This window comes from Heteronotia binoei, chromosome 13 (assembly GCF_032191835.1).
Source record: "Heteronotia binoei isolate CCM8104 ecotype False Entrance Well chromosome 13, APGP_CSIRO_Hbin_v1, whole genome shotgun sequence".
Taxonomy (NCBI): Eukaryota; Metazoa; Chordata; class Lepidosauria; order Squamata; family Gekkonidae; genus Heteronotia; species Heteronotia binoei.
In genome coordinates, this window is record NC_083235.1 from 17,637,340 (window position 1) to 17,665,008 (window position 27,669).

Here is a 27,669-nt window from a genome sequence, read left to right on the forward strand (position 1 = left end):
TCCTATTTGGAGGCTGTGCTGAGTGCAGATCCAGTGTCTGATGCATCAGAAGCACATGCTAGTTTGGTGTAGTGGTTAAGTGTGCAGACTCTTATCTGGGAGAACTGGATTTGAACCCCCAATCCTCCATTAGCAGCTGCTGGAATGACCTTGGGTCAGCCATAGCTCTGGCAGAGGTTGTCCTTGAAATGGCAGCTGCTGTAAGAACTCTCTCAGTCTCACCTACCTCACAGGGTGTCTGTTATGGGAGGAGGGGAAGGTAAAGGAGATTCTGACTGCTCTGAGACTCTGAGATTCAGAGTATAGAGTGGGATATAAGTCCAATATCTTCTTTGCTTTTCATTATGGATGGTCTCAGATTGATCCTGGTTATGGATGATGACAGCATCCTTGGGAGTACGAGGGACGGCACTTATACTCTGGACCCATCTTGGCTTTTAAAATTTTGCCAGGAAATGGTATTGGAGCCATCAGTAAAAATGGTTAATTCCTTCCTGGTTGAGGGGCCTATCCTTAGACCTTTGAGGGAGGCAGTTGTTGTATCTCCATTCAAAAACCTTCCTTGGCTAAGGATGAGATGGTCAGTTACAGTCTCCAAGTGACTTTTTCTAGGGAAGGTGATAGAGTTGTAGTGGTAGAGCAGCAGTTTCATGGACACCACCAGGACTTTGTGACAGGAACTCCTTTGCCTATTAGGCCACACACCTAGGCTTCCCAACCCCCCCCCCCCCGCCCTGGCGGGGGACTCCAGAATTTATAGCTTCCTCCCCCGCTCTTCAAAAGTCCAGAAGGGGGGGGAGGGGAACGGCGCCAATTTCATGCCACTCTCCTGGAAAGAGCCTGCCTGATTCCCTGCACCCACTGAAGGCTCGGCACTGGAGTCCAGTCATCACCCAGGCATGTTAAGAAAGAGCCTAAAAAGAAGGGAAGGGAGGGGGGGGTGTCTGTCCTGTCCTGTTAGTAAGGAAGATTTGTAGAGCCTGCGCGATTTGTAGATCTCATTGCTCAAACGGTGGTTGGTGTGTAAATAAACATTCCTTCCAGGCACCGAGAGAGGGGAGATCTAGCAAACATTTTCTCCTCACACAAACCTGCCCTGTGCCTTCACTATAGAACAGAAAGGCATGAGGTGTTCTTGCCCTCAACCTGTCAGCAGCAACTTCTGCAGAACTTTGCAGTAGAATACTTATTGAGAACTTTTGGGGTTGCTTTGCTTTTAAGAAGAAAAGCCTCTCTTCCAGAACAGGAATTGCAGTGGGTGGGTGTGCAGGCAAGGAGTAGTCTTCTGACGCTGTTTTGCTCTGTGACTAAGGTGCTTTCTACAATGATTTAAGGTATTGGTTTAGAGTGCTTAAGTTTTCGTTTTATGTGCTTTTCAGCCGGGCTGGGCTAAGCGCAGTCCCAGCCTTGTGTTCTTGTGGAGACTGTTTATTTTTTCATTGTCTTATCTGATTTATTGCCTCCTCTGCTTTTATTGCCTTTGGCTACCCCATGTTCAGCTTAACTTTAGTATATGCTGGCCCGGGTGTCTGGAACATTCTGAAGAAATTTGTCTTAATTTTTAAAACCTTGCTAAAACTTTGAACCCAGTGGCACCTTTAAGACCAACAAAGTTTAATTCAAGGTATATTTTTTCATGTGCAAGCATACTTATTCAACTCATTTCCAGATTACAGAAGTCATTTTCACTTGAGAAAATGGGTGTTAAAACTAACCTATTTTTATTTGCTAGCATTGTTTAGCTAAGTTAATTATCTTGCTCTCCTTCCCCCCCCCCCCTTAAGATATAGCAGGTTTTTTTTATCACAACAAACACACCAAACAAACCAATCCTATAACAACTGGGGGGAGGGATTTTCCAGGTAAAGATCAGATAGTTTGACAGGAATTGTATTTTTTGTGAAAAAGAAGCAATATAGTTTATTGCATTATGAATATGTTGGTTCTAGATGACATTTAAACATATTTTTGAGCAATGTTTCCTCTAAGCTGAGTTAGTGTGAGCTAGTTCAGTTTTTAGTCTCCAGCTCACACATTTTTGTCTTAGCTCAGGAAAAATGGCCCCACATGAAACTAATTTATGCAGGAGCTCATGACTTCAATGCCAGTAGCTCACAAAGTAGATTTTTTGCTCACATGACCCCACAGCTTAGAGGGAACATTGCTTCTGAGTCTCAGGTGTTCTAAATGCAGTACTGCAGATATTGTTTTGATATTGTGTTCTTTTCTAATCCCACTAAATGGAAAGACGAATAACTGATACTTGAAAGTATTTCCTGGAATTATGGCATGTCTCCAGATTACAAAGTCAATTTCTACTGGAGAAAATGGATGCTTTGGAGGGTGGCCTTTGGGAGCATTGTAACCCCTTGAGTTCTGTGTCCTCCCCAGGCTCCACCTCCAAGTTTCCAGGAATACCCCAACCTGGAGCTGGCAACCCTACTCCTGCCTCTGGTCAGTGACAGGTCCTGGCAACCCTAGAGCTATTCTATTACATGATGGTAACCAGAGCTGCTTATTAGGATTTTTGGTAGGGGTGATATATGCAAACCTCCACTCCCAATTGCTAGACATAGAGGAGGACATAATATGCTCTAGTGTGCATATAAGAATTTTCTCTGGTGTGAATTATCTTAAACTTCCAAATTGCCAAGTTCCTGAAGCATAAAGAGCTACAAATTCTTTTTTGTGGCAAAGGGAATGCAACTGAGAAATACCTGACCACAGAATTACCATAGGTATGATAGAGCTACTTAGCCTTGTAATTGTGTTTGACCTGAGAAGACAGCAGTAACTAAGTCTTACTAGGTTGGGAATGGCTTCCACTGTTTAAGGGGGAAGCCCATATCTGTTTTGAATTAAGTGACATTATTTAGCAAGCTTTCATCCAAATTTGTCAATTAGAATCTTATCATTTGAACTGAGTCTAGCACTAAAGTCTCTCTCCCCCCCCTTTAGAATCAGGTGTGCTGGAGTATCTAATAAAAGTTCTTCAATAAAAAATTCAGATTAATTACAGCACCTTGCTATATCTGATCATTTTTGCTGGGAAGGGATATATACATTTAGTATTAGAAGAGACCCCATTTTGAAGTGTAGGAGGATAGCCATTGCCCATGGGTTTGAATTTTTTAGATGGACACATTCAATTTAAGTGATGTAGAAATTAGGATTCCTAACCCCCCGTGAAGGGTTTTAGAGGTGGGGTTTGATGCAGTGTGCTGGAAGTGATATAGAGGAGTGAAGCTCAGGAAGTGACATCACTTGACCTTTGACTTGGAAGTGATGTCACTTCCTTGCTCCTGGCTCCACCCCCAAAGTCCCCAGATATTTCTTAAATTGGACTTGGCAACCCTACACACACCCCTGATGTAGCCAATCCTCCAACAGCTTACAGGGCTCTTAGAACAGGGCCTACTGTAAGCTCCAGGAGGATTGGCTACATCAGGGGTGTGTGGCCTAATAGGCAAAGGAGTTCCTGCTACAAAAAAAAAGCCCTGGACGACACATCTGCCCTTGACCGATTTCAGCCTGGATTCACTCCTGGGTTTGGTAGTGGTGTGGACAAACAGCATTTTGGCTGATATCTAATGGGGAGTTGGCTAGGAGGAGGCTGTCAAACTCGAGGCAGGCTTTGGCCTAGTCTCTTCCTTCTGCCCCCTCCCCTCCTGCCTGCAACCAGCAACTCTGGGCGAGGCGTCCTAGAGAGACAGTAAGTGCTTGAGACCTGTCTCCCAGAATACTGCAAGAGAGGTAAACCGGTTCCTGGGCGGGAACTGGATTTTCTATTGGAGATTTTGGGTGGGAAGCCCTCAGTTAAGTTTGGCAACAACTCAGTTTGGCAACAAAGGAAGGTATGGTCAGGCTTGCAACAGTCTAAGCAAGGTGCCTGCCCTGCATGTATCCAGATAGGGCAAGTATTACAACAGGGAGAGAAGGAGCGTTTTTTCCCCTACTTTATTTTTTCTGTTCACTTTTAAAAATGCCTGGACAAAGTTATATGCTGTAAATAAATGTTTTGTTTGTTAAAGTGGAGTCCCTCTGTGCCACATAGTTCCCCCAACTGCTTGGAACGCTAGGAGTGGGTTAGAGAAAGCGTTCCAACCTAGTTGCCCTTTTCTGCACATTCTAGTTGCCCTTTTCTGCCCTTTTCTGCACATTCTAGTTGCCCTTTTCTGCATTTTTCCTACTGCTATAATATCTTTTTTGAGGTGTGGTGACCAGAATTGTACACAGCACTCCAAATGAGGCCACACCATTGATTTATACAGGGGCATTATGTACTGGCTGATTTGTTTTCAGCTCCCTTCCTAATAATTCTCAGCATAGCGTTGACCTTTTTAAATTGCAGTTGCACGCTGGCTTGTCAGTGAGTTATGTACCATGACTCCAAGATCACTCTCTTGGCCAGTCTCTGCCAGTTCGCACCCCATCAACATGTATTTATAGTTAGGATTTTTGGCCACAATGTGCATTACTTTGCACTTGGCCTCGTTGAACCACTTGTCCAGGATCGACAGATCTCTTTGGAGTGCCTCACAATCCTCGCTGGTTCTCATCACCCTTAACAATTGCCCATTTATATTTCCTCACTGTTTCCTATCAAGGAGCCAGCTTTTGATTCACAAGAGGACTTGTCCTTTTACCCCACGACTATTAAGTTTTCTTAGGAGTCTTTGATGGGGAACTTTATCAAAGGCTTTCTGGAAGTCAAGGCAAACAACATCTATTAGTCCCCTTTGTCCACATGTTTGTTCACCCCCTCAAAGAACACTAACAGGTTAGTGATACAAAATCTTCTCTTAAAGAACCTATGCTGAGTCTTCCTCAGTAGCTTTTGTTCATCAATGTACCTACTAATTCTCTCTTTAATAACAGTTTCCACCAATTTACCTGATATTGATGTCAGACTGACTGGCCTGTAATTTCCCAGATCTCCTCTGGGATGGGGGTGACATTAGCTATCTTCCAGTCCTCAGGAAGGGAGGCAGATTTTAATGAAAGATTACATATTTTTGTCAGGAGATCCACAAATTCACATTTGAGTTCTTTCAGAACTCTTGGATGTATTCCATCCGGGTCTGCTGATTTCAGTTTTTAAATTGTCTATCAATTTAAAACCTCCTCTCTCATCACCTCAATCTGATTCAGGTCTTTCAACACCCTCTCAAAATCAGTGGTTCTGGAGTGGGCAAGCACTTCTCATCTTCCACAGTGAAGACAGAGACAAAAAAATGTATTCAGCTTCTCAGCCATTTTCCTATTGTCCGGTAATCCTTTTACCTCTTGGTAATCCAAGGGCCCAGCTGCCTCTCTGGCTGGTTTCCTGCTTGTTTTGCAAGGTTCTCTCAATTGCACAACAGAGCTACTGAGGCAAGCCTCTCTTCCTTTTATTGGCTGAGGCTCCACCCCCCAGACCCCTGGGAAAGGAAGGAAAGAGCCAGAGCTTCCTTTACCCAGTTCCCTGGATTCCATGGGAGAAATACAAAGAAAGCATCTTTAAGACCAATGAGTGCTAATATTTTAAGCTTGTTTTAAGTTTTTTAAAATATATATGTTTGTGTTTGTCTGTGTTTTTTATAACATTTATATCTCTGCTACCTAATCTTTAATAGGCACACACATGACCCAGTCTGACATGGCTTGGCCTAACCTGACACGGCCCGGCCTAACAAGGTCTCATTTTTGTCAGATCCGGCCCTCATATATATTTTTTTTAATTTTTAAAATTTTTTATTGTTATATATTCCAACACCACTCCACCTCTGTGAGAGTCCCAGGCCATAGATACATTATAATATTCCATAAATTTATAACTATTAACATTTCATCCAAATACAACTCCAAGATCCGGCCCTCATAACAAATGAGTTAGACACCCCTGGTTTTGACCCTCTTTACCTTTCCTTTCAGTTTCCTCTTCACATGCCCCCTCATCACAGAGATGTTACTCCTTTTAAAGTTAAAAGCGGTTGTGTTGATCCTTTTGGGCTATTCCCTATCTATATAGATGGTGAAATCAACAACATTATGGTCACAGTTCCGAAGCGGTGCAATCACTTTTACGTCTCTCACCAGGTCTTGGGCATTACTTAGGACAAGTTCAGGATCACCTCTCCCCTGTAGGTTCTGTGAGCATCTGCTCCATAGCACAGTCACTGAGAATGTCTAGAAACTCAAATCTTTCTCCCAACTTGGATACATATTGACCCAATCAATGTGTGAGTAGTTGAAATCACCTGTTATGACACAGTTATTTCATCTAGCTACTGTAACTAATTATTTTGTCATTTTATAATCATCCTCTATTGATTTGGTGGGTGATAACGAACTCCCAGAGTTAAGCTTCCTTTTGGGCCCACTATTTCAACCCATACCACCTCCAGAAGCAAATCTAACCCTCTTATCTTCTCAGTCTTTCTGGACTGTATACCCTCTCTGGCATACAGAACCACCCCACCTCCAACTCTTCCCCCTATTCTTCGATATAATTTATATCCAGGAATCACTGTGTCCCACTGATCGTCCCACCACATTTCTGAAATGCCCACAATGTCTATGTTTCCCCCCTAACAATAAGCATTCCAGCTCCCTGATTTTACCTTGGACTCTTCTAGCATCTCAGTTCCCTCTTTTGCATGAGTTGCATAAGTGTTAGGAGTGGAAGTTCTTGCATCAGCTCTATGCCAAGAAGTTTTTAATGGTCCCTTCCTGATGGCCTGGACAAGGGGAAAACCACCACGCCTTCATGGATGGGGTCAAGTGGGACAAATAAGACTTTCCTGTTATCAGAAGTACAGAAATTCCCAGTCCATGCATATAGGTAGAGGGTGAGTAGTAAATCAGCATACAGCATAATGAAGGTTTGCCAGATCTAGGAATAACAAGCTTGGTTTATATGGTTACTGTTTGTTTGGGCTTAGTTCTGGGTTTGGGGGAAATAGTGAAGGAAATAAATATGCTTAATTGGAGATTGATGTCGTAGAATCATAGAGTTGGAAGGGACCTCCAAGGTGATCTAGTCCAACCCCCATCTTAATTGTATCCTTAATTGTGGAATGCTGACAGTAATTAATTGAGACCCTACCATAGGAATATTGTTATTATCAGGCCTTTTTTTGTAGCAGGAACTCCTCTGCATATTAGGCCACACACCCCTGATGTAGCCAATCCTCCAAGAGCTTACCGGGCTCTTAGTACAGGGCCTACTGTAAGCTCCTGGAGGATTGCCTACATCAGGGGTGTGTGGCCTAATATGCAAAGGAGTTCCCATGTGAGCCAAAGCCTCCTCTCCATTACATACGGACATTGTGATTTCCGGTCTAGCTGCCAAGATGCATGGACTTCTAGTTCTCTCACACATCTATACTCAGGCATAGGCCAAGCTGTGATCTTCCTGCCAGGCCTATGTGAGATGTTTGGGCCTCAGTCCTCAAGGCAGTGTTCCTACAGACAGGCCCTAATCTAGCAAGAAGAACTCCCAGCCGGTTATCGTGTGCAAGTCGCCAGCTCTGCGGAGCAAGATAGTGCGTGGCCGCCATGAGCTGTCCAGCTATGCGTTTTTCAGCCCTCCTGATGGAAGCCATTGCAAGGGCCAACAGCATCAGCGATCATCTTCCTGCATCTTCGGACGCCATGAGAACAAAGTGGGAGCCCCAAGTCCTCAAAGTACGCCTGGACGTCTCCATAATACAATCAAGCTTATCTCTGTGAGCATTCTGCCAGACGTTCCAAGCTAGACATCTCATAAAAGACTGTGCCAGCTGAGATAGGTAGAAGACAAAGAGCAAGCCCAACCCAGAGACCAATGCCATTGTATAGGTTGGGTGTCACTTTAGATAACAATTCATCCCTATGTTGTCCCAGTAGATGTTTGTTCAGTTATGCTAAGCTCATGATTCCCTTTTACTTTCCAAACGTCACCATGGAGCCTCCCCTTTTCTGAGGTCACATACCACATGTCCCAGCATTCTAGCCCACCTGACCCCTGTGTCACAGGTCATCTGACCTCAGCCCCCTGAGGGTGCAGGGTAGTCCTTAAAAGATCTAACCCATGGCTCCTCAGGTGTGCATCTGACAGCATACCTACCCTGCTGTGTAGATTCTCCCCCAAAACTTGATCAGTTTCGGGTTCCCAACAGTAAGATATGCTGGCCGCGTCTTGCTCCCCATTCCCTTTTTTGGTCGCTATTGGAGCTTCACCTGAAGACTACAATAGGTAAAGTATCACCTTGTCTGTGATTCCCTTATAATGTTACCCCTATCAATTTCATCTCTATTATTCTTAGATCTGTATGAGTGTTGAATGAATTCGTGCCCTTGTATGCTTGACTGATTTTCTAATAAAACCAATTTATATTTTGTGGGATTATGCAGTAGGAATGGTGTTTGCTTTGCTTGTACCCCACAAAGATAGGGGAGGATCATGCAATCAGCACACCAGCCTGCTTCCCTATAATTCTGATGACACAAGATCCTTACACCCGTGTTCAACCCACATTTTTGCTTTCTTAGATAAATTTATTCTTGACAGCTGCTGAGCTGGTATTAGTTTCTGTAGACATGACCTCAGGGCAGATGTCTTCCTGTTACTGCTTTTGTCTGTTCGATGCTGCAAGCTGGTTTATTTTTGGCGCAACTGATGCAGAGATAAATACACCCTTGCTCAGAGAGGCAAGGCAGACACATTTTCTGCGCAACACGTGTGTTGTGTGGTTCGTTCCAACAATATTTTATCTAAATGTTCTCATCCTATTTGGAGAAAAGTTCGGGTGGTCATCTCCTGTATCCATAGGCTCTGTATCTCGCTGAGCCATAGTTGCCTTCCGCTTGACAATATGGCTGATTCTGCACTAACCTTGCTCCATGCCAGGCTTCCATTTCTCTCCGGAGCATGCTGGCATTTTCACACCAGTTGCTCCGCACCACCAGTTTGCATGGGGAAAATCCACAATTTGGCACGCCACAGTGTAAACCTGAAAAAAAACAGGTTTACGCTGTGGTGTGGCAAATCGTGGGTTTTCCCTGTGCAAAATGGCAGCTCAGAGCCACTGGCGCAAAATCACTAGCTTGCTCTGGAGAGAACGGAAGTCTGGCATGGAGCAAGATTAGTGCGGTATCAGCCTATGATCAAAATAAAAAGCTGCAAACAGGACTGGCCCTTGGGTGCATAGTGCCCCAGGCAGACTCGGGCTCGCTGCACATCCCCCCCACCGCCATGGTATCGTGCCCCCGCCTCCTCCTCCCTTCCCTGTACCTCCTCCCCACAAGGTCTATTTAAATGCCTGGAACTGGTGCACTCCAGGCTATCTAAAGGCATGCCCCGCTGCCGATCGGCAGGTAAAACCACGCAGCGCACTGTCAGTGCACAGGCAGGCCAGAAGCAGTGGAACACAAAGCCTGAAAAGGTAGCCACGGCACTGCCACTGCCTCCTCCCCACTTCCTGGATGGGAAGGAAGTGGGGAGGAGGCAGCGTCGTGGCTGCCCTGTAAGGCTTCGTGGTGACAGAGTGCTGCATGGTTTTACCCACCAGTCAGCTGATCGGTGGGGGGTGCCTTTAGATAGCCTGGAGTGCTGCACTCCACTGCTGGTTCTGGGCGTTTAAATTAACTTGGAGGGGAGGGAGGAGGAGGACGAGGCTGCGGAGCAGGCAAACTGGGCGTTTGCCTAGGGGGGAGGGGAAAGGCCAAATTCAGCCCTCCACCCTGCTTACGCCCTAGGCAACCACCTAGTTTCCCCAGTGGGCGAGCCAGCCTTGGCTGCAAAATAAACTCCCTACATAGAGTATACCTACTGATGAGTTCTCAGCTTATAGAATGCATGGAATGCACAGGGTGAACTAACTTCCCAGAAAAGGAAGGGGCAGGGGAAAGGGGTGAAGCAAACAAACAAACAAAAATATACACAAAAAAGCCAAAATGCAACAGTAAAGGAGTGTCACTGCCTTTAGAAAAATACCAGATTATGATAAAATTTGTTTTTTGGCAAAATGTCAAGGTCAGAGAGGTATGTAACAGGAAACCATAGCTTCACGAAGGCTTCCTTCTAGATATTTGAAGGGAAACTCAGAACTTGGTTGAAGCTGAATCCGATGAAGACGGAGGTTTTCTATCTGAGCCGGGGTGGCCCAGGAAGGGAGATCCCTTTGCCGGCTCTTGAACATAACATAAGAGAAGCCATGTTAGATCAGGCCAATGGCCCATCCAGTCCAACACTCTGTGTCACACATAAGAACATAAGAGAAGCCATGTTGAATCAGGCCAATGGCCCATCCAGTCCAACATTCTGTGTCACACAGTGGCCAAAATTTTTTTATATATATATATATACACACACACACAAACACACACTGTGGCTAATAGCCACTGATGGACCTCTGCTCCATATTTTTATCTAACCCCCTCTTGAAGCTGGCTATGCTTGTGGCCGCCACCACCTCCTGTGGCAGTGAATTCCACATGTTAATCACCCTTTGGGTGAAGAAGTACTCCCTTTTATCCGTTTTAACCTGTCTGCTCAGCAATTTCATCGAATGCCCACGAGTTCTTGTATTGTGAGAAAGAGAGAAAAGTACCTCTTTCTCTACTTTCTCCATTCCATGCATTATCTTGTAAACCTCTGTCATGTCACCCCGCAGTCGACGTTTCTCCAAGCTAAAGAGTCCCAAGCGTTTCAACCTTTTTTCATAGGGAAAGTGTTCCAGGCCTTTAATCATTCTAGTTGCCCTTTTCTGGACTTTCTCCAATGCTATAATATCCTTTTTAAGATGCGGCAACCAGAACTGCACACAGTACTCCAAATGAGACCGCACCATCGATTTATACAGGGGCATTATGATAAGAACATAAGAACATAAGACAAGCCATGTTGGATCAGGCCAACGGCCCATCAAGTCCAACACTCTGTGTCACACAGTGGCAAAAAATTTTATATACACACATACACTGTGGCTAATAGCCACTGATGGACCTGTGCTCCATATTTTTATCTAAACCCTTCTTGAAGGTGGCTATACTTGTGGCCACCACCACCTCCTGTGGCAGTGAATTCCACATGTTAATCACCCTTTGGGTGAAGAAGTACTTCCTTTTATCCGTTTTAACCTGTCTGCTCAGCAATTTCATCGAATGCCCACGAGTTCTTGTATTGTGAGAAAGGGAGAAAAGTACTTCTTTCTCTACTTTCTCCATCCCATGCATTATCTTGTAAACCTCTATCATGTCACCCCACAGTCGACGTTTCTCCAAGCTAAAGAATCCCAAGCGTTTCAACCTTTCTTCATAGGGAAAGTGCTCCAGCCCTTTAATCATTCTAGTTGCCCTTCTCTGGACTTTCTCCAATGCTATAATATCCTTTTTGAGGTGCGGCGACCAGAACTGCACACAGTACTCCAAATGAGACCGCACCATCGATTTATACAGGGGCATTATGATACTGGCTGATTTGTTTTCAATTCCCTTCCTAATAATTCCCAGCATGGCGTTGGCCTTTTTTATTGCAAACGCACACTGTCTTGACATTTTCAGTGAGTTATCTACCATGACCCCAAGATCTCTCTCTTGGTCAGTCTCTGCCAGTTCACACCCCATCAACTTGTATTTGTAGCTGGGATTCTTGGCCCCAATGTGCATTACTTTGCACTTGGCCACATTGAACCGCATCTGCCACGTTGACGCCCACTCACCCAGCCTCAACAGATCCCTTTGGAGTTCCTCACAATCCTCTCTGGTTCTCACCACCCTGAACAATTTAGTGTCATCCGCAAACTTGGCCACTTCACTGCTCACTCCCAACTCTAAATCATTTATGAACAAGTTAAAGAGCATGGGACCCAGTACCGAGCCCTGCGGCACCCCACTGCTTACCGTCCTCCATTGCGAAGACTGCCCATTTATACTCACTCTCTGCTTCCTATTACTCGGCCAGTTTTTGATCCACAAGAGGACCTGTCCTTTTACTCCCTGACTTTCAAGCTTTCTAAGGAGCCTTTGACAGGGTGACTTTGCGTAGTGTGACTTTGTCCATGGGGTCACAAAGAGTCGGACTCAACTGTGCGACTGAACAGCAACAAAAGATGGGAGCACATTCGGCCAGTGCTGAAAGAGCTGTACTGGCTGCCTATTGTGTTCCAAGTCCGTTTCAAGGTGTTGATCTTGACCTAAAACCTGTCTATCTATGGGACTGCCTTTCTCCGCATGTTCCCCAGAGAGCACTACGTTCAGGGATACATAGCCTACTGTCCATCCTTGGACCAAAGGAGGCCAGACTTTGTTCTACATGGGCTAGGGCCTTCTCAGTGGCAGCACTAGAAATGTGGAATGCCCTCCTGGAGGCCATAAGGACCGTATGGGATCTTTCTCAATTTTGCAGGGCCTGCAAAACTGAATTATTCTGACAGGCCTTCAACACCTAAACCAGGAGAGAACTGCCACTTTACGCCGCTGAGGAGCTATGAACATATAGGATCACAAAAAAAAAAAAAAAAAAAAAAAATAGAAAGAGCCCACCTATATCAAAGTTGTATAGCACCACAAAATGTTTTACATTGTATTTTATTGGTTTTAAATTGTATTAGAGATGTTTGAACTGACTGTTAGATGCCCTGAGTCCGCTTGCGGAGAGGGCGGGATAGAAATCTAAAGCCGCTGTTGTCGTTATCATCATCATCATCATCATCATCATCATCATCATCATCATCATCATCATCATCAAGCCCAGATTCTTTAAAGAGATGCTGACTGAATGTTTGAAAAGCACCTTTAGCTTGGACTTTTGGAGTAAGCCTCCAAAGTCTGGCATCTCCTCCCTAAGCAGTTATAACGAACAAAGCAAGAGTCAAGCTTCACCTTTAAGACCAACAAAGTTTTATTGAGAATGTACGCTTTTGTGTGCTTTAAGCACACTTCATCAGATGAGGAATCAGGTGCAGTGAGCAGAGCTACGTATAGCTGCAAGGCAGTGGTTCAGAATGCAAAACGCTACAAATTTAAGATCTGCCTTGCTGGTGGGAGCTGGGGCGTCGCAGATGGCCCGAACCTTTTCTTGCACAGGGTAGATCCCGCTGGCGTCCACCGTGTAGCCCAAGAAATCAATTCATGGAAACCCCAGGAGGCACCTCTCCCTCTTTACCTTCAGTCCGGCCGAGTCAAAACGTTGTAGCACTGCATGGAGGCGGGAGGCAAACTCTTCCTCAGTGATGGTGACAATCAGCACACCATCCAAGAAAGGCTGGACCCCGGCGATACCTTTTAACAGAGATCCTCAGAGCCACACTGACCCTGAATTGTAGGTGCTTCACCCGGAAACCGCCTCTGTGTATGACAATGGTTTGCGCCTCCGCAGTGGCCTTGTCTACAGGGAGCTGTTGGTAGGCCTGGGCCAGGTCCAATATACCGGAAATTTTGGCCCTGCCAGTGAAGCCAGAACATGGCTGACCACATGGTAACCGCTGAACTAGAAGACTGCTGAACTGGGCCAATGGGGCCAACTGTATACAGTCCTGTGTTCCTGCGCTAGAACACCATTGGGTCATTTGAACCAGCAGGGGGCCTCTGATTGGACCAGGGCAGCGGGGATTTTGATCCTACTGCCCATTGTTCCTGAGGCCCCAAGTTCAGTCCTCAAGGCTCCAATGAGCCAGGCAGGAACACTGGTAATTGAAACCTGAAGTCCATGTACATAACAGTCTGCCTGCCTCTCATTCCCAGGATGGCTTTAAACGCCCGTCTGTTATCACCCTATAAGTCGGGGTGGCCAAACTGCTCTTTCATGCATAATGGGGCTCTTTCATGCATAATGTGTGGCTCCCTTCCCACCACCCCATTAGCCAGACATTTGTCTCTTTAAATCACTTCTCCAAGCCAGCCAGCAGCTTGGAGAATGCATTTAAAGTTGCTTTCCACCTCCCCTCTCCCATCTATTTTCCTTCCTTCCTTCCCCTCCCTCCTTCCTTCCTTCCTTCCTTCCCTTCCTTCCTCCCTTCCCTTCCCCTCCCTTCCTTCCTCCCTTCCCCTTCCTTCCTTCCCTTTCCCCCTCCCTCCCCTCCCTCCCTTCCTTCCTTCCTTCCTTCCCTCCCCTCCCTCCCTTCCCCTCCCTCCCTCCCTTCCCTTCCTCCCTCCCTCCCCTTCCCCTCCCTCCCTTCCCTCCCTCCCTCCTTCCTTCCCTTCCTTCCTCCTTCCTTCCTTCCCTCCTTCCCTTCCCTCCCTCCTTCCCTCCCTTCCTCCCCTCCCTTCCCCTCCCTCCCTTCCCTTCCTTCCTTCCTCCTTCCTTCCTTCCCTTCCTTCCCTCCCTCCCTTCCCTCCTTCCTTCCTCCCTCCCTTCCTCCCTCCCCTTCCCTCCCTTCCCTCCTTCCTTCCTTCTTCCTTCCTTCCTCCTTCCTTCCCTCCCCTTCCCCTCCCTTCCCTCCCTCCCTTCCCTCCTTCCTTCCTTCCCTTCCTTCCCTCCTTCTTTCCCTTCCCTCCCTCCTTCCCTTCCCTCCCTTCCTTCCTTCCCTCCCCTCCCTCCCTTCCTTCCCTCCCTTCCCTTCCCTCCCTTCCCTCCCTCCCTCCCTCCCTCCCTCCCTCCCTCCCTTCCTTCCTTCCCTTCCTTCCCTCGTAGTCTGACTCTTTCTTCCGGACCATGGGAAGGATCAGACTGTGGCCCTGAAACAGTAAAAACGGAAGCCTCCAAGCACAGAGATGAAGCACAGGAGAGCCATTGGGTTACACGAGTCATTTCATGTCTCTAGATAAGATGGGGAAACACAGTGCTACATTTTCTTCAGGAGAGCCAGTTTGTTGTAGTGGTTAAGTGCGCAGACTCTTATCTGAGAGACCCGGGTTTGATTCCCCACTCTTCCACTTGCAGCTGCTGGAATGGCCTTGGGTTAGCCATAGCTATCTCAGAGGCTGTCCTTGAAAGAGCAGCTGCTGTGAGAGCTCTCTCAGCCCCTCCCACCTCACAGGGTGTCTGTTGTGGGGGAAGGAGATAAAGGAGATTATAAGCCGTTCTGAGACTCTGGTTCAGAGAGAAGGGTGGGGTATAAATCTGCAGTCTTCTTCTTCTTCTTCAACATTCAGGACTCAGAAGACTTCCAATGGGAACAGAGCTTTAGTGCATGGTATATCTCTTCTTCTCACTTCCTTTGAGGGATCCCAGCCTCCAGGTGGCACCGGAAGAACTTCTGGAATTAAAACTCATTTCCAGACTCCAAAGATCATTTCCCCTGGATAAAGTGTATGCTTTGGTGGATGGGCTCTGGGGCAGGGATGTCGAACTCATTTGTTATGAGGGCTGGATCTGACATAAATGAGACCTTGTTGGGCCGAGCCATGTCAGGTTGGGCTGGGCTGGGCCATGTCGGGCTGGGCCATGTGTGTATCTATTTAAGATTAGGTAGCTGAGATATAAACTTTATAAAGGTTACAGACAAACACAATAATATATATATTTAAAAAACCCTTAAATAAAACATGCTTTCAACATTAGCACTTATTGGTCTTAAAGGTGTTTGTATTTCCCCCATGGGATTCAGGGAACTGGGCAAAGGAAGCTCTGGCTCCAGGGACAAAGGACAAGGGAACTCTGACTCTTTTCTTCCTTCCCCAGAAGGCCAGGAGGGGGAGGAGCCTCAGCCAATAGAAGGGAGGCTTGGCTCAGTAGCTCTGCTGTGCAATTGAGAGAGCCTGGCAAAGAATGCTCTTCTTCCCCCAGGGAGAAGCCTCAGCTAATGGAGAAAATAGAGACTTTGCTCTGTAGCTCCTGTGCTATTGAGCAAGTCTTGCAAAGCAAGCTGTTATGCAGAAGGAAGCAAGAGAGAGGGAGAAGGAAGCAGATGACAGCCAGTTGCTTGGGGGCCTGATAGGAGTCCTCCGAAGGCCTGATTTGGCCCCCAGACCACATGTTTGATACCCCTGCTTTCAGGCATTATATTCCATGGAGATCCCTGTCCTTCCCAGGCTCCACCCCCAAATCTCTAGGAGTTCCCCAACTTGGAGCTGGCAACCCCACCCCCACCCCCAGGTGGTGTCCAGGGAGGATTTGGTAACCCTCATTTCATTTCCCTATCGCTCATTCATCCAACGGAACCATTGGAGGTGGTTGCACTCAGTTTATTGAAGGTTTTGCGGCAGAGAAACCCTTCATCCAAAGCAAAAAACTGCTCTCCCCTCCTCCACGCAGGCACTTTTCCAACGCCTGCCTCTCTTCCATGTGCAAATGCAGGCATTCTCCCCAGATGCATGTTCAGCAAGGAGTGGACGCATGTTAAGAGTGGTGAGGTCCTCTTTCAATAGCAAAGCACGAAGAGAAGGGCTGGAGCTCAGGCCTTGGTGGGAATCACTGTTTGCAACCTTGAGTCCATTTGGAGAGGTCTTTTCCTTTGCAGTTTTTCACCCATGAATTCCTATAAGTCATAAAAAGAGGTGGGGGGATACAGGGGTCACTTGCCTCTTCTTTGGCAGCTCCAGCTGAGGGGGAACTTCTTGGAGGCCAAGGCTCAGGTGGCTTCCAAGAGAGGCGTAAGCTGCTCCTTCGCCCTTCCCCATTTAATACATATTGACAGTGACAGATTAGGCACACAAGCAAACCATGTCTTGTCTCTAGCTACTCCCGTCAATGCAAAAACCAGTGCGGTCTCCTATACCCCCCCTCAATGAAGACCAAGGCTTTTTTTTTTTTTTTGCAGCAGGGACTCCTTTTCATATTAGGCCACACCCTACTGATGTAGCCCATCCTCCAAGAGCTTACAGTAGGTTCTGTAAGAAGAGCCCTGTCAGCTCTTGGAGGATTGGCTCCACCAGTAGGTTGTGGCCTAATATGCAAAGGAGTTCCTGCGACAAAAAAAGCCCTGATGACGACCATCAGGGGTGAAATTCTAGCAGGAGCTCCTTTGCATATCAGGCCACACACGACTGATGTAGCCAATCCTCCAAGAGCTTACAAAAAAGAGCCTTGTAAGCTCTTGGAGGATTGGTTACATCGGGGGGGGGAGTGGCCTAATATGCAAAGGAGCTCCTGCTAGAATTTCATCCCTGACGACCATTACTCATGGTTAATGGAGAGTCCACTGCCTGGCACACGTCTTCCAGCTCTCCATCCTCCAAGGCACTTAAGGAACGCAGAAGCAGACCCATCTAACTCTTGGAGGATTGGTTACATCGGGGGGGGAGTGGCCTAATATGCAAAGGAGCTCCTGCTAGAATTCCATCCCTGACGACCATTACTCATGGTTAATGGAGAGTCCACTGCCTGGCACACGTCTTCCAGTTCTCCATCCCCCAAGGCACTTAAGGAATGCAGAAGCAGACCCATCTAGCTCCTTTCCCCACTCCCACCTTTCTTCCATCTTCTTTCCTCTCAGAGCCAGGAGCACTGGAAGTACTGCACTACATGTTTCATGGGTCATGCATTTCCCCAGCTAAGCTCATTATTGTGTTAGGGGGGCGATGATCTCAAGGTGCGGTTAGAGCTCTCCATGGTCTTACCACCCAAAGTTCTTAAACAGTTGATTTGCTCTCGGATGTCCTCCTATAATCCTGTTGCAGCCAGATGTTGTCCACTGGAATTACTATGAGTTCAAGATTTGGTTTCCACCTTGTTGCCAGCTTCACTTAGGTCTTAGACCAAATCCATGCATCACTACAGTGTATTTTCTTTGGGAGGGACATAGGCTAAGCAGTAGGGCATCTGTTCTGTACACAGAAGGTCCCAGGTTCCATTCCCAGCATCTCCAGTTAAAAGGATGAAGGTGATCATGTGAAGAACCTTTTTGCCTGAGAACTTGGAAAGCCACTGCCTGTAATATACGAGACTGACTTTGATAGACCAAGGGTCTGTCTCAGTGGGTGGCAGCTTTACGTAAGCTTACACACTCTTGAACTGGACTGGGAATAATATAAAAACAGTAATTCCAAAAGTCACAAGTGACCTTCTGGATTTCCCAGGTATGATTTACATATTCAAGTCCCCAGAATCTGAAAACTGGACTCTGAGAGCCCATTGATCACCTGGTAGTTATCTGTCTAGGGATCAGTTTGAGTGGATCTCTCTAGGGACAGTTAGAGTGGTTCCTCAGGGGAAGGTGATGGGCTCTCCTTCCTTGGAGGTTTTTAAACAGAGACTTGGATGGTCATCTGATGGCAATGCTGATAATGTGAACTTAGGCAGATCATGAGAAGGAGGGCATGAAGGGTGTGTGGGAGGGAGGTATTTGTGAAGTTCCCACATTGTGCAGGGGATTGGACTAGATGACCCTGGAGGTCCCTTCCAACTCTATGATTCTAAGCTTGTCCCAGATGAGGTGGTCACCATTGCCTCCCAGCCAGTTAGCTGCCTGAGCCTTGGATGAAGTGGGACCCTGCTTTCTTCTTCTCCCCCCCCCATCAAGGGTGGGGCCATGGGTGGTTGAGGACCCTCAGTGAGTTGCCTGGGGCAGCTGTCCATGTTGACTATTGGCTAAGGTCACCCCTTACTTCATGGTACAGCCGCATTAGCTGCTATTGAATCTTCCAAGCAGCGGGATTAAGTGGGAAAAGACTCACCAGACATGCATCCCTTGGCTGATATTGACCATTTTCTTAGCACACTCAATGTCATCGCTGATGTCATCATTTAGGAAACCTGCAGGGAAAAAATGGTTAGGAAAGAAAGGAGCTTAAAATGTACTGGTCCCTTCAACTCCTTTCTGCAAATGCCTGTCTGCACTGTATCCTCTAGAGCAGGGGTGGCCAAACTTGCATAACATAAGAGCTACATAGAATAAAAACCAGATGTTTGAGAGCCTCAAGACAACAGCATCAGAAGTTTGAGAACTGCAAGGAACGAAGGAAGGCAAATAGATTGGGGGGGAGGTGAAAAGAAAGCAACTTTAACTTCAAATGCATTCTCCAAGCCAGGGCTGGCCCTAGACTGTCTCGCACCCCAGGCAAGGCTAGCTTCTTGCACTCCGCCCCCCCCACCCCCGCACTGATAATGTCACCGATTTGGTGCCACCAGAAGGCTGGCACTCTAGTTTGCCTACTGGCAGAGTCGGTCCAGCTCCAAGTCACAAGCTGGCTTGCCTTGGAGAAGTGATTTAAAGAGACACTTCCTCCAAGCTGGCTGATGGGGTGGTATGGGTTTTGGAAAAGGAAAGGAAAGGTCTCCTGTGCAAGCACCAGTCGTTTCCGACTCTGGGGTGACGTTGCTTTCACAATATTTTCACGGCAGACTTTTTACAGGGTGGTTTGCCATTGCCTTCCCCAGTCATCTACACTTTCCCCCCAGCAAGCTGGGTACTCGTTTTACCGACCTCGGAAAGATGGAAGGATGAGTCAACCTCGAGCCGGCTACCTGAAAACCCAGTTTCTACTGGGAATTGAACTCAGGTTGTGAGCAGAGCTTAGGACTGCGGTACTGCAGCTTTAACACTGCACCACAAGGCTCTTTTGAGAGGCACTCAATATGTGTGAAAGAGCCACATGTGACTCCCGAGCCGCTGTTTGGCTGCCCTTGCACTAGAGCAGGGGTCCTCAACCTTTTAAAATAGGGGGCCAGTTCACTGTCCCTCAGACTGTTGGAGGGCCGGACTGCCGTTACGGTACAAGGCCGCGGGCCGTCAGTTCTCCGTCTTCTGCATCTCTCTCCCTTCCCCACACCACACACCCTGGCCTGGGAACTCACCTCACCTCGGTATCGCCTCACACTCTGTCTCTGCCGCCTCAGCCCAGTGCCGGAAGTGTGCGTTGCTAACGCAAGTTTAGGTCGAACGTCACTTCCGGTCTGATTTTGCCATAACCCGGCGGGCCGCATAAACGTCCTCAGCGGGCCGCATCTGGCCCGCGGGCCGTAGGTTGAGGACCCCTGCACTAGAGTATTTTCAAGGACAGAAAATTCTTCCCGCACCTTTCCTCATTCTCATACATTCAAAACTCCCCTCCCCTCATGCTGTCCCAGAGGACAGGTGAGAAAGTAATACTTTGGGACGAGTGGGTGCTCCACAGGGGACCAGAGAATGGCAGGAAAGTGGCCACTGTGGGTGTTGTGTATGTGGACTTATGTATCTGTTATCAATAGCGTTCCTGCCTGGCTCATTGGAGCCTTGAGGACTGAGCTTGGGGACTGAGGAACAATGGGCAGTCGGATCCAAATCCTTGCTGCCCTGCTCCAATCACGGGCCCCCCTGATGGTTTGAATGGTATCTTAGCGGGGGAAGCTTAAACTGTATATAGTCGGCCCCATTGGCCCAGTTCAGCAGTCTTTGAGTTCAGCTATTGCCGTGCTGTACTGAATAAAGGAGCTATGGTCACTACCACCTCGCCTCTTCCATGTGTTGAACCCCCTATATTGTAGTGGAACACAGCTTTAGTTGGGCAGGCCACGCGTACACTTAGCATCCTTAAGGGTTAACACACTCAGCTAGGCCGGACTGAGGAGAAGGACAAACAGAAGACTTACCAGCATCCCAGTCTTATCTGTAATATAAACATGACTCGTCCTATGCCTTTTCTGAATCTCGACTGTATTTCTAAGCAACAATAGCAGTAGGGGGTTCTTAGAACCCCAAAACCAGATTTGACCGGTCAAGACAGACGCACGTGTATTGAATTTTTGCTACATCACAGTTTGTAGCCAGTGAACTGGTGCCAATCTAGCAAAGCAGTGTGTAACTGGCTCTCACAATGAAATTATACTGCATGTAGGCTTCCCAATCCCCAGGTCCCAGCGGGGGATCCCCCGGTTTTACTGGCTTCCCCCCTCTCCCAGCCAGCTAGCTGGTGGGGGAAGCCCCACCCCCACAACCATTATGCACCTCCATGAACAATTCCCATAAGGAATGATGGGGAATTGATCCGCGGGTATCGGGGGCTCTGGGGGGGCTGCTTTTTGAGGTAGAGGTGCCAAATTTTCAGTATAGTATCTAGTGCCTCTTCCCAAAATACCCCCCAAGTTTCAAAAGTATTGGACCAGGGGGTCCAATTCTACGAGCCCCAAAAGAAGGTGCCCCTATCCTTCATTATTTTCTATGGAAGGAAGGCATTTTAAAAGGTGTGTTGTCCCTTTAAATGTGATGGCCAGAACTCCCTTGGCGTTCAATTCTGCTTGTCACACCTGTGCTCCTGGCTCCGCCCCAATGTCTCCTGGCTCCACCCCCAAAGTCTCCTGGCCCCACCCCCAAAGTCCCCAGATATTTCTTGAATTGGACACGGCAACCCTAACTGCATGTTGCAACCAATTCATAAGTATATATACTAACATGCACCAAATGTGTCCTCAAGGGTATATAAGATTGCAACTGTTTTGAAAGAAGCTAGAGCAGCTTGGTGTTGCAGGCTTTGGCTTCGCTCTGCTCTCCGGTTTATTGCAATAAGTTTTATTTCCCTCCTCCTTCACCTGGACTTCGACTGTATGTCTTTCATAGGCCAAGAGCATTCAGATTTGCAGATCTGTGCAACGCCGCTGAGTGACAAGATGGAACCCTTCTTCCCAAAAATCTCCACCCACCACATTCAAGTAGTGAGCAGTGACTAGGGTTGCCAATCCCCAGGCAGGATAATTAGGAAACTTGCAGTGTGGAATTAGGTAAGACAAAAGAAACACCGCATACCGAATGTTGCAATATAAGTGCACTCACACTCTTTACTCAAACAATCAAGCAGAACAATTCCTGAATGTCCCCTAAAGCAAAAAAAAAATCAGTCTTTAGTAGAAACTTAGACTTTAAAAGTTGTCAGGTGCAAAGTCTGCTGTCATTCTCTTCCTTCTGTTGAAAGACACAGATAGACTTGACTGCTCCTCTTTGTAGAGTAATTCAACAGATGTAGTGGCCGATTCCCATAGGGTATAATGGAGAATTGATCTGTTGGTATCTGGGGCTCTGGGGTGCCTGTTTTTTGAGTTAGAGGTACCAAAATTTCAGCATAACATCCGGCGCCTCTCCTCAAAGCACCCTCTGGGTTTCAAAAATATCGGAACAGGGGGTCCAATTCGATGAGCCCCCAAAGAAGGTACCCCTATCCTTCATTATTTCCAATGGAAGGAAGGCATTGAAATGGGATGGTCAGAACTCTCTTGGGAGTTCAATGATGCTTGTCCCAACCATACTCCTGGCTCCATCCCCAAAGTCTCCTGGCTCCGCCCCCAAAGTCCCCAGATATTTCTTGAAATGGACTTGGCAACCCCAGCAGTGACTCACAAAAGCTCCTCCCGTGCCACCAATTTTGTTAGTTAGTTTTGTTAGTCTTAAGGTGCTCCTGGACGCTGGTTCTATTCTACTCAGGGCTTTTTTTGTAGCAGGTGTATTAGGCCACACCCCCCTGATGTAGCCAATCCTCCATGAGCTTACAGTAGGCCCTGTAATGAGCCCTGTAAGCTCTTGGAGGATTGGCTACATCAGGGGTGTGTGGCCTAATACGCAAAGGAGTTCCTGCTACAAAATAAGCCCTGATTCTACTGCTGCAGACTGACTAACATGGCTACCCATCTCGATCCACATTCAAGAGATTTCACAGACCGCTGTCTAGACAGGCCAACATGAGCATGGTACTTACTGCCGCAGAGTTTGTCGCACCGGTTTTCTGAATAAAGTTTTCCATATTGGCACCAGTATTTGCTGCTTATCTGAAAAATTCCAAAGCCTACGCCGCCATCTGTATTGGAGGAGCTCACAGCGCTGGAATTGTATTTGCTCTCGTGAAAGGCCATGCAGATCCCTGCAAGAAATGGATCAGAAAAGGGGGTCTGTCAAGGAAATAACGGCACAGTGACAGATATTTTGCAACTAGATTGGACTGGAAAGGAAAGGTCCCCTGTGCAAGCACCAGTCGTTTCTGACTCTGGGGTGACGTTACTTTCGATCTTTCTTATATAACAAAGATAGCGGCATGAGAACGTCTGTGCAGACAGCCTTTAGATTCAAGGATCTGGAGTCATAAAGAAGATTGACGAAGAAAGGGCGACGATGTGAAAATGAATTCAAAGTAGCATTGCCAGAGATTCCCTGGCCACTGGAGGCAGGGTGGGGATAGAAGAAGACTGCAGATTTATACCCCACCCTCCTCTCTGAATCAGAGTCTCAGAGCAGCTTACAATCTCCTATATCTTCTCCCCCCACAACAGACACCCTGTGAGGTGGATGGGACTGAGAGAGCTCTCCCAGAAGCTGCCCTTTCAAGGACAACTCTTTTGAGAGCTACGGTTGACCCAAGGCCATTCCAGAAGCTGCAAGTGGAGGAGTGGGGAATCAAACTCAGTTCTCCCAGATAAGAGTCCACACACTTAACCACTACGCCAAACTGGCTCTGGATAGGGTTCCCAACTCCAGGTTGGAAAACACTTTAACACTCTGCGCCATGGGGCTCTGTATGGCCTACAGCCTTCTAAAATTGTATATGCCCAGGAGAAATGTTGATTGCCACTTGGGGTCAAGCAGCAATTTTTCTCCAGGCTAGTTTTTCTGGGGATCCCCCCTGCCATCTACTGGGAATGGAGGAGGGGTCACTGGAGGTGTGGGGGTGGGGAGGTATTTGTTAATTTCATGCATTGTGCAGGGGGTTGGACGTATCGTCACATATTGCCGTTGGCTGCCCTGTGAAAGTAAGATCGATAGAATAACAACCAGTGTTTCTATCCTGCTAGTCGGAAGGGGCAGGGAGGCTACTGGGCTGGCCTATTCTCATCTTCCAAAACCAAGTAAAAACTACAGTTTGAAACTGTTAGCAAACAATGGAAAACCGGGTAGCACAATAATACTATGTCAGTAAGGAACAATGATGACAACAATTTCTGTATCCAACCTCTGGTATGTTATAATAAAGAATAGTATTTTAAAGATCACAAACGGAATTATTGAGAGCATAGTTCCAAACACAGCCGAGTCAGTTTTGTTAAATTATTGTGACAATACAAAATTGACTAAATTGAGTAGAAGTCTGGTTGGAATTTTATTTTTAGCAGCAAAAACAGTGATAGCACAACAGTGGAAGAAAAATATAAACTAGCAACACAGTTGTTAATAGCCTACAATTCACAAGGTGTGGGATTTGTGGATATCCTATAAACTAGCAACACAGTTGTTAATAACTGAACATCCTTTATATAAAGCTGATTTTGAGGAGAAATGGTCTCCCTTTTGAAAATATGTTGCTTCTCAAAAAAGTATGGATTGTTGTTTGCCGGGAAAATATTTAGATTTCATTTATTATTGATGTTTAACACCCAAATTATTTGTTTTCTGTAACAATTTTTTTTGTAATTACTGTATGAATTGCTTGAACTATATTCTTGTCTTGCTCCTGTTAAATTAAAAAAATATATCTTAAAAATAGTAAAGAATTATCCATGTGTAAATAGGCACTGTCCATAAGATTAAACAAATAATGTCTGTAAACAATATCAGTGCACAGTCAAAGTCCTATTCCAAAATTATCCTGGAGTGGATCACAGATGTGAAGAAGAACAAAGGAAAGGACGCTGCAGCCAAATCAGGAAGCTCAGGACCGGTTTCAGTGAAGGCACCTTCTTCAACGTTTAGGCTCTGCCTGCAGCCATTACAGTCATGAATCTCTGTTGGCTATGGAAGCTCCAGTCTATATTCATTCAGTAGACATAGTGCAAACACTTTGTGGCTGGAATTGCTTCTTTAGTTCTTGGGAGAAGCCATTCCAGCTACAAAGTGTTGTGAGCAGTGTTCCCTCTAAGCGGAGTTAGTATGAGCTAGCTCACAGATTTTTAGCCTCCAGCTCACACCTTTTGGTCTTAGCTCAGGATAAATGGCCCCAGAGCACAATAATTTATGCAGTAGCTCACAACTTTAATGCCCGTAGCTCACACAGTAGAATTTTTGCTCACAAGACTGCAGCTTAGAGGGAACGTTGGTTGTGAGCTACTGGCATTAAAACTGTGAGCTACTGCATAAGTTAGTTTGCTCTGAGGCCCATTGCTCTGAGGCCCATTGCTCTGAGGCCCATTGGTTTCATTGTTCTAATGAGGCAGATGGGCTGTACAGGCTCTGAGGTCATTTGCTCTGAGGCCCATTTGCTCTGAGGCCCATTGGTTTCATTGTTCTAATGAGGCAGATGGGCTGTACATTCAGAAAAAAGCACAGTTTTTTACTTGTACAAAAGGCACAATTACTTGTACAAAAGGCACAATTATCTACATTCCATCAGACTGCAAAGTGTTTTAGCAGGACAGTGGAGAACTGTGGATATCTCACATCAAAGACATCTAAGAAAACTTGTGGAACGTTAAGAGACCGGGAGCTGGTTAAAACCAGGAAGGTAGAGGGGAAGGAATTGATGGGTAAGGAAGATAGTAATTTTTTTAAAAATGACAATGAATTATTCAAGAGGATAGAAAATCCCTTTCCTTTAGACCAAATCTTTCCAGACTGTTGAATCTCTTTCCACTTTGAAACCTCCAGAACTTTCAAGAATCAATCCAAGCCAGGGGTCGTTTTGTAGAAAAATAGACGGTGGAGCTCATCCAGGGATTGTTATGCAGCTGCACCTACTATTCAATGGACAAGGTGGGGAGGAGGAGGGGGAACCCTCAGAAAGGACCAGGAGCTGTGCTCCTGTGAGCTCCTGCTGAATCCGAGGCCTAATACAAGCTTACTTTTCAGAAACTAAGATGCCTGTCTCTTAACAATTAACACCCAGCGAGGAAATACCAATGAGCCATGTTGGGTTATCACTGTAACACAGAAATGGCCATTTAGATCAGCAGAAAATGTAGAAAAACTCTACTTTAACCACTCTTCATGGATTATGCTTGGCAGTTCTCTGGGAATTAGCACCTTTATAGTAGCTACATTTACTTTATGGAAGGTGATTCCTTCTGCACTACAGCACACCGAGTGTGATCCTCTCATCTCTGCCCTAGAGAGACAGTATAGCACAGCGCTCTGTACAGAAATTCAGAGAAGAAAACATTTTGTTTTCCCCTTTAAAGACCTCCGAAATGGGGGAGAGTTTCCATGGGGAGGGAAGCATTCTGTAAACGCAGCCCCTCTATTTTTGCCTGGGTGCTAGAACTAAAGAATACACAGACATGAAAAAGGAAGAGCAAACTCACAGTTCCCCAGTGGGTAGCCATAGAACCCATCCAGGCCTTTGCTTTTCATCTCTCTGCCCAGTTCACATTTGTCCCAAACTTTGGCTTCGTTTGCGGCAATCAGGAGGAAAAGGAGAGCAGAAAGAGCCTGGATCTTCATGGCTGCAGCTCCTTGGAGAGTGATGTAAAGCTTTGCCCAGATTCCCCCTGGCTTTTATAGCCCAGGTCTCTGAGATCTGAGTTCGGGCACTGCAGAAGAGCAGGAAGACAGCTGATGATTTTTCCTGGAACCATTTTACATGCAAATGACCTATTAGCAGCTTTATCTTCTCTTGCCTCCTAGATAGTAAAGGGGAGAGGTAAGCCAATTGATCAATGGCAAAAATACCCACCCTACAAGGAAATAAACATGCCTGAGATGAAGATTCCAATGCTACAGGTGATGGGAAAAACGTACATTAATTTGGGGATACCGAGAAGTGCAGCACAAACAGGATTGCCCGGGAACTTCCCTTGATCGATCTTCCTCAGTTACAAAGGAGGCGAGCTCTGGATTGGATCACCTTGATGGCGTCTGTTAAAATTCATCGCAGGCACTTAGCCAAGTAGTTTTAGGGTTAGGCAAAAGCTCTTTTGCTGGACTTGCTTCTTTGCCTCCATGACTTCAGAAAGATCGCACCCAGCTCAATTGTTGAAGTGCTTCACGACTTTATACCATACTAAGTCCAACCTAATGGGGGAAGAAATTTTGACCCCTCCCCACCCAACTGTGATGATTTTGCAAGGTTCTTTGCTGGCAAAATCTCTCTCTTCTGCTCCTATTTGGAGGCCATGCTTGGAGATGTAAAATTTCCGGAAATTTTGAAGCTCAGAAAAACCCCCAGTTTTCTGCGTTTTTTTTTTTAAATGGAAATTTTCAGAAAAAAATGAAAAAAATGTTACATTAGGACTTCTTTTTTCTTCTGGACCATGCCAGCCTACAGAAGAGCCTTCTTTTTAGCCAGGTTCAATGTACTCCTTACCGCTGTTCTTTGTGGGTGCTATGTAGGGTTGCCAAGTCCAATTCCAGAAATATCTGGGGACTTTGGGGGGTGGAGCCAGGAGTCTTTGGGGGTGGATCCAGGAGACATTGGGGGTGGAGCCAAGAACAAGGATGTGACAAGCATAATTGAACTCCAAGGGAGTTCTGGCCATCACATTTAAAGGGACAGTGCGCCTTTTAAAATGCCTTCCTTCCATAGAAAATAATGAAGGCTAGGGGCACCTTCTTTTGGGGCTCATAGAATTGGACCCCCTGGTCCAATCCTTTTGAAACTTGGGAGGTATTTTGGGGAGAGGCACTAGATGCTATACTGAAAATTTGGTGCCTCTATCTCAAAAACCAGCCGCCCCAGAGCCCCCGATACCCGTGGATCAATTCCCCATCATTCCCTATGGGAATCGTTCATGGAGGTGCATACGGGGCTTCCCCCGCCGGCCAGCTGGCTGGGGGAGGGGGGAAGCCTGTAAAACCGGGGGATCCCCCGCTGGGACCTGTGGATTGGGAAGCCTAGTGCTATGTGAGAAAACCCTATTCGAGAGAGTATGTGGTTGTGGATCCAGCTCCGTTGAAACTGTAGAACATGTGTTTTTTGTTTGCCAAAGGTATAACTACTTAC

At 46.6% G+C, this 27,669-nt stretch overlaps 1 protein-coding gene across 1 annotated transcript; it reads right to left on the bottom strand.

Annotated features, from left to right (window-relative positions):
* Positions 1-17,004: 17,004 nt before the first annotated feature.
* Positions 17,005-26,171, bottom strand: LOC132581857 (lysozyme C, milk isozyme-like). Its single transcript, XM_060253276.1, has 4 exons — positions 26,033-26,171; positions 22,507-22,668; positions 18,520-18,598; positions 17,005-17,086 (listed from the first exon to the last, which is right to left on the bottom strand). The coding sequence occupies exons 1-4, from the start codon at positions 26,169-26,171 to the stop codon at positions 17,005-17,007; spliced, it is 462 nt and encodes a 153-aa protein (XP_060109259.1).
* Between the last annotated feature and the right edge of the window lie 1,498 nt (positions 26,172-27,669).

Bases quoted from the DNA above. Each gene is read 5' to 3' on its own strand.
- LOC132581857 (XM_060253276.1), bottom strand. From the start codon at position 26,171: ATGAAGATCCAGGCTCTTTCTGCTCTCCTTTTCCTCCTGATTGCCGCA. The intron at 18,599-22,506 runs GTAAGTACCATG...TTTTCCCTGCAG, and splicing joins GTGCGACAAACTCTGCGGCA to GTTTCCTAAATGATGACATC. The intron at 17,087-18,519 runs GTGAGTCTTTTC...GCGTTCCTTAAG, and splicing joins AGCCAAGGGATGCATGTCTG to TGCCTTGGAGGATGGAGAGC.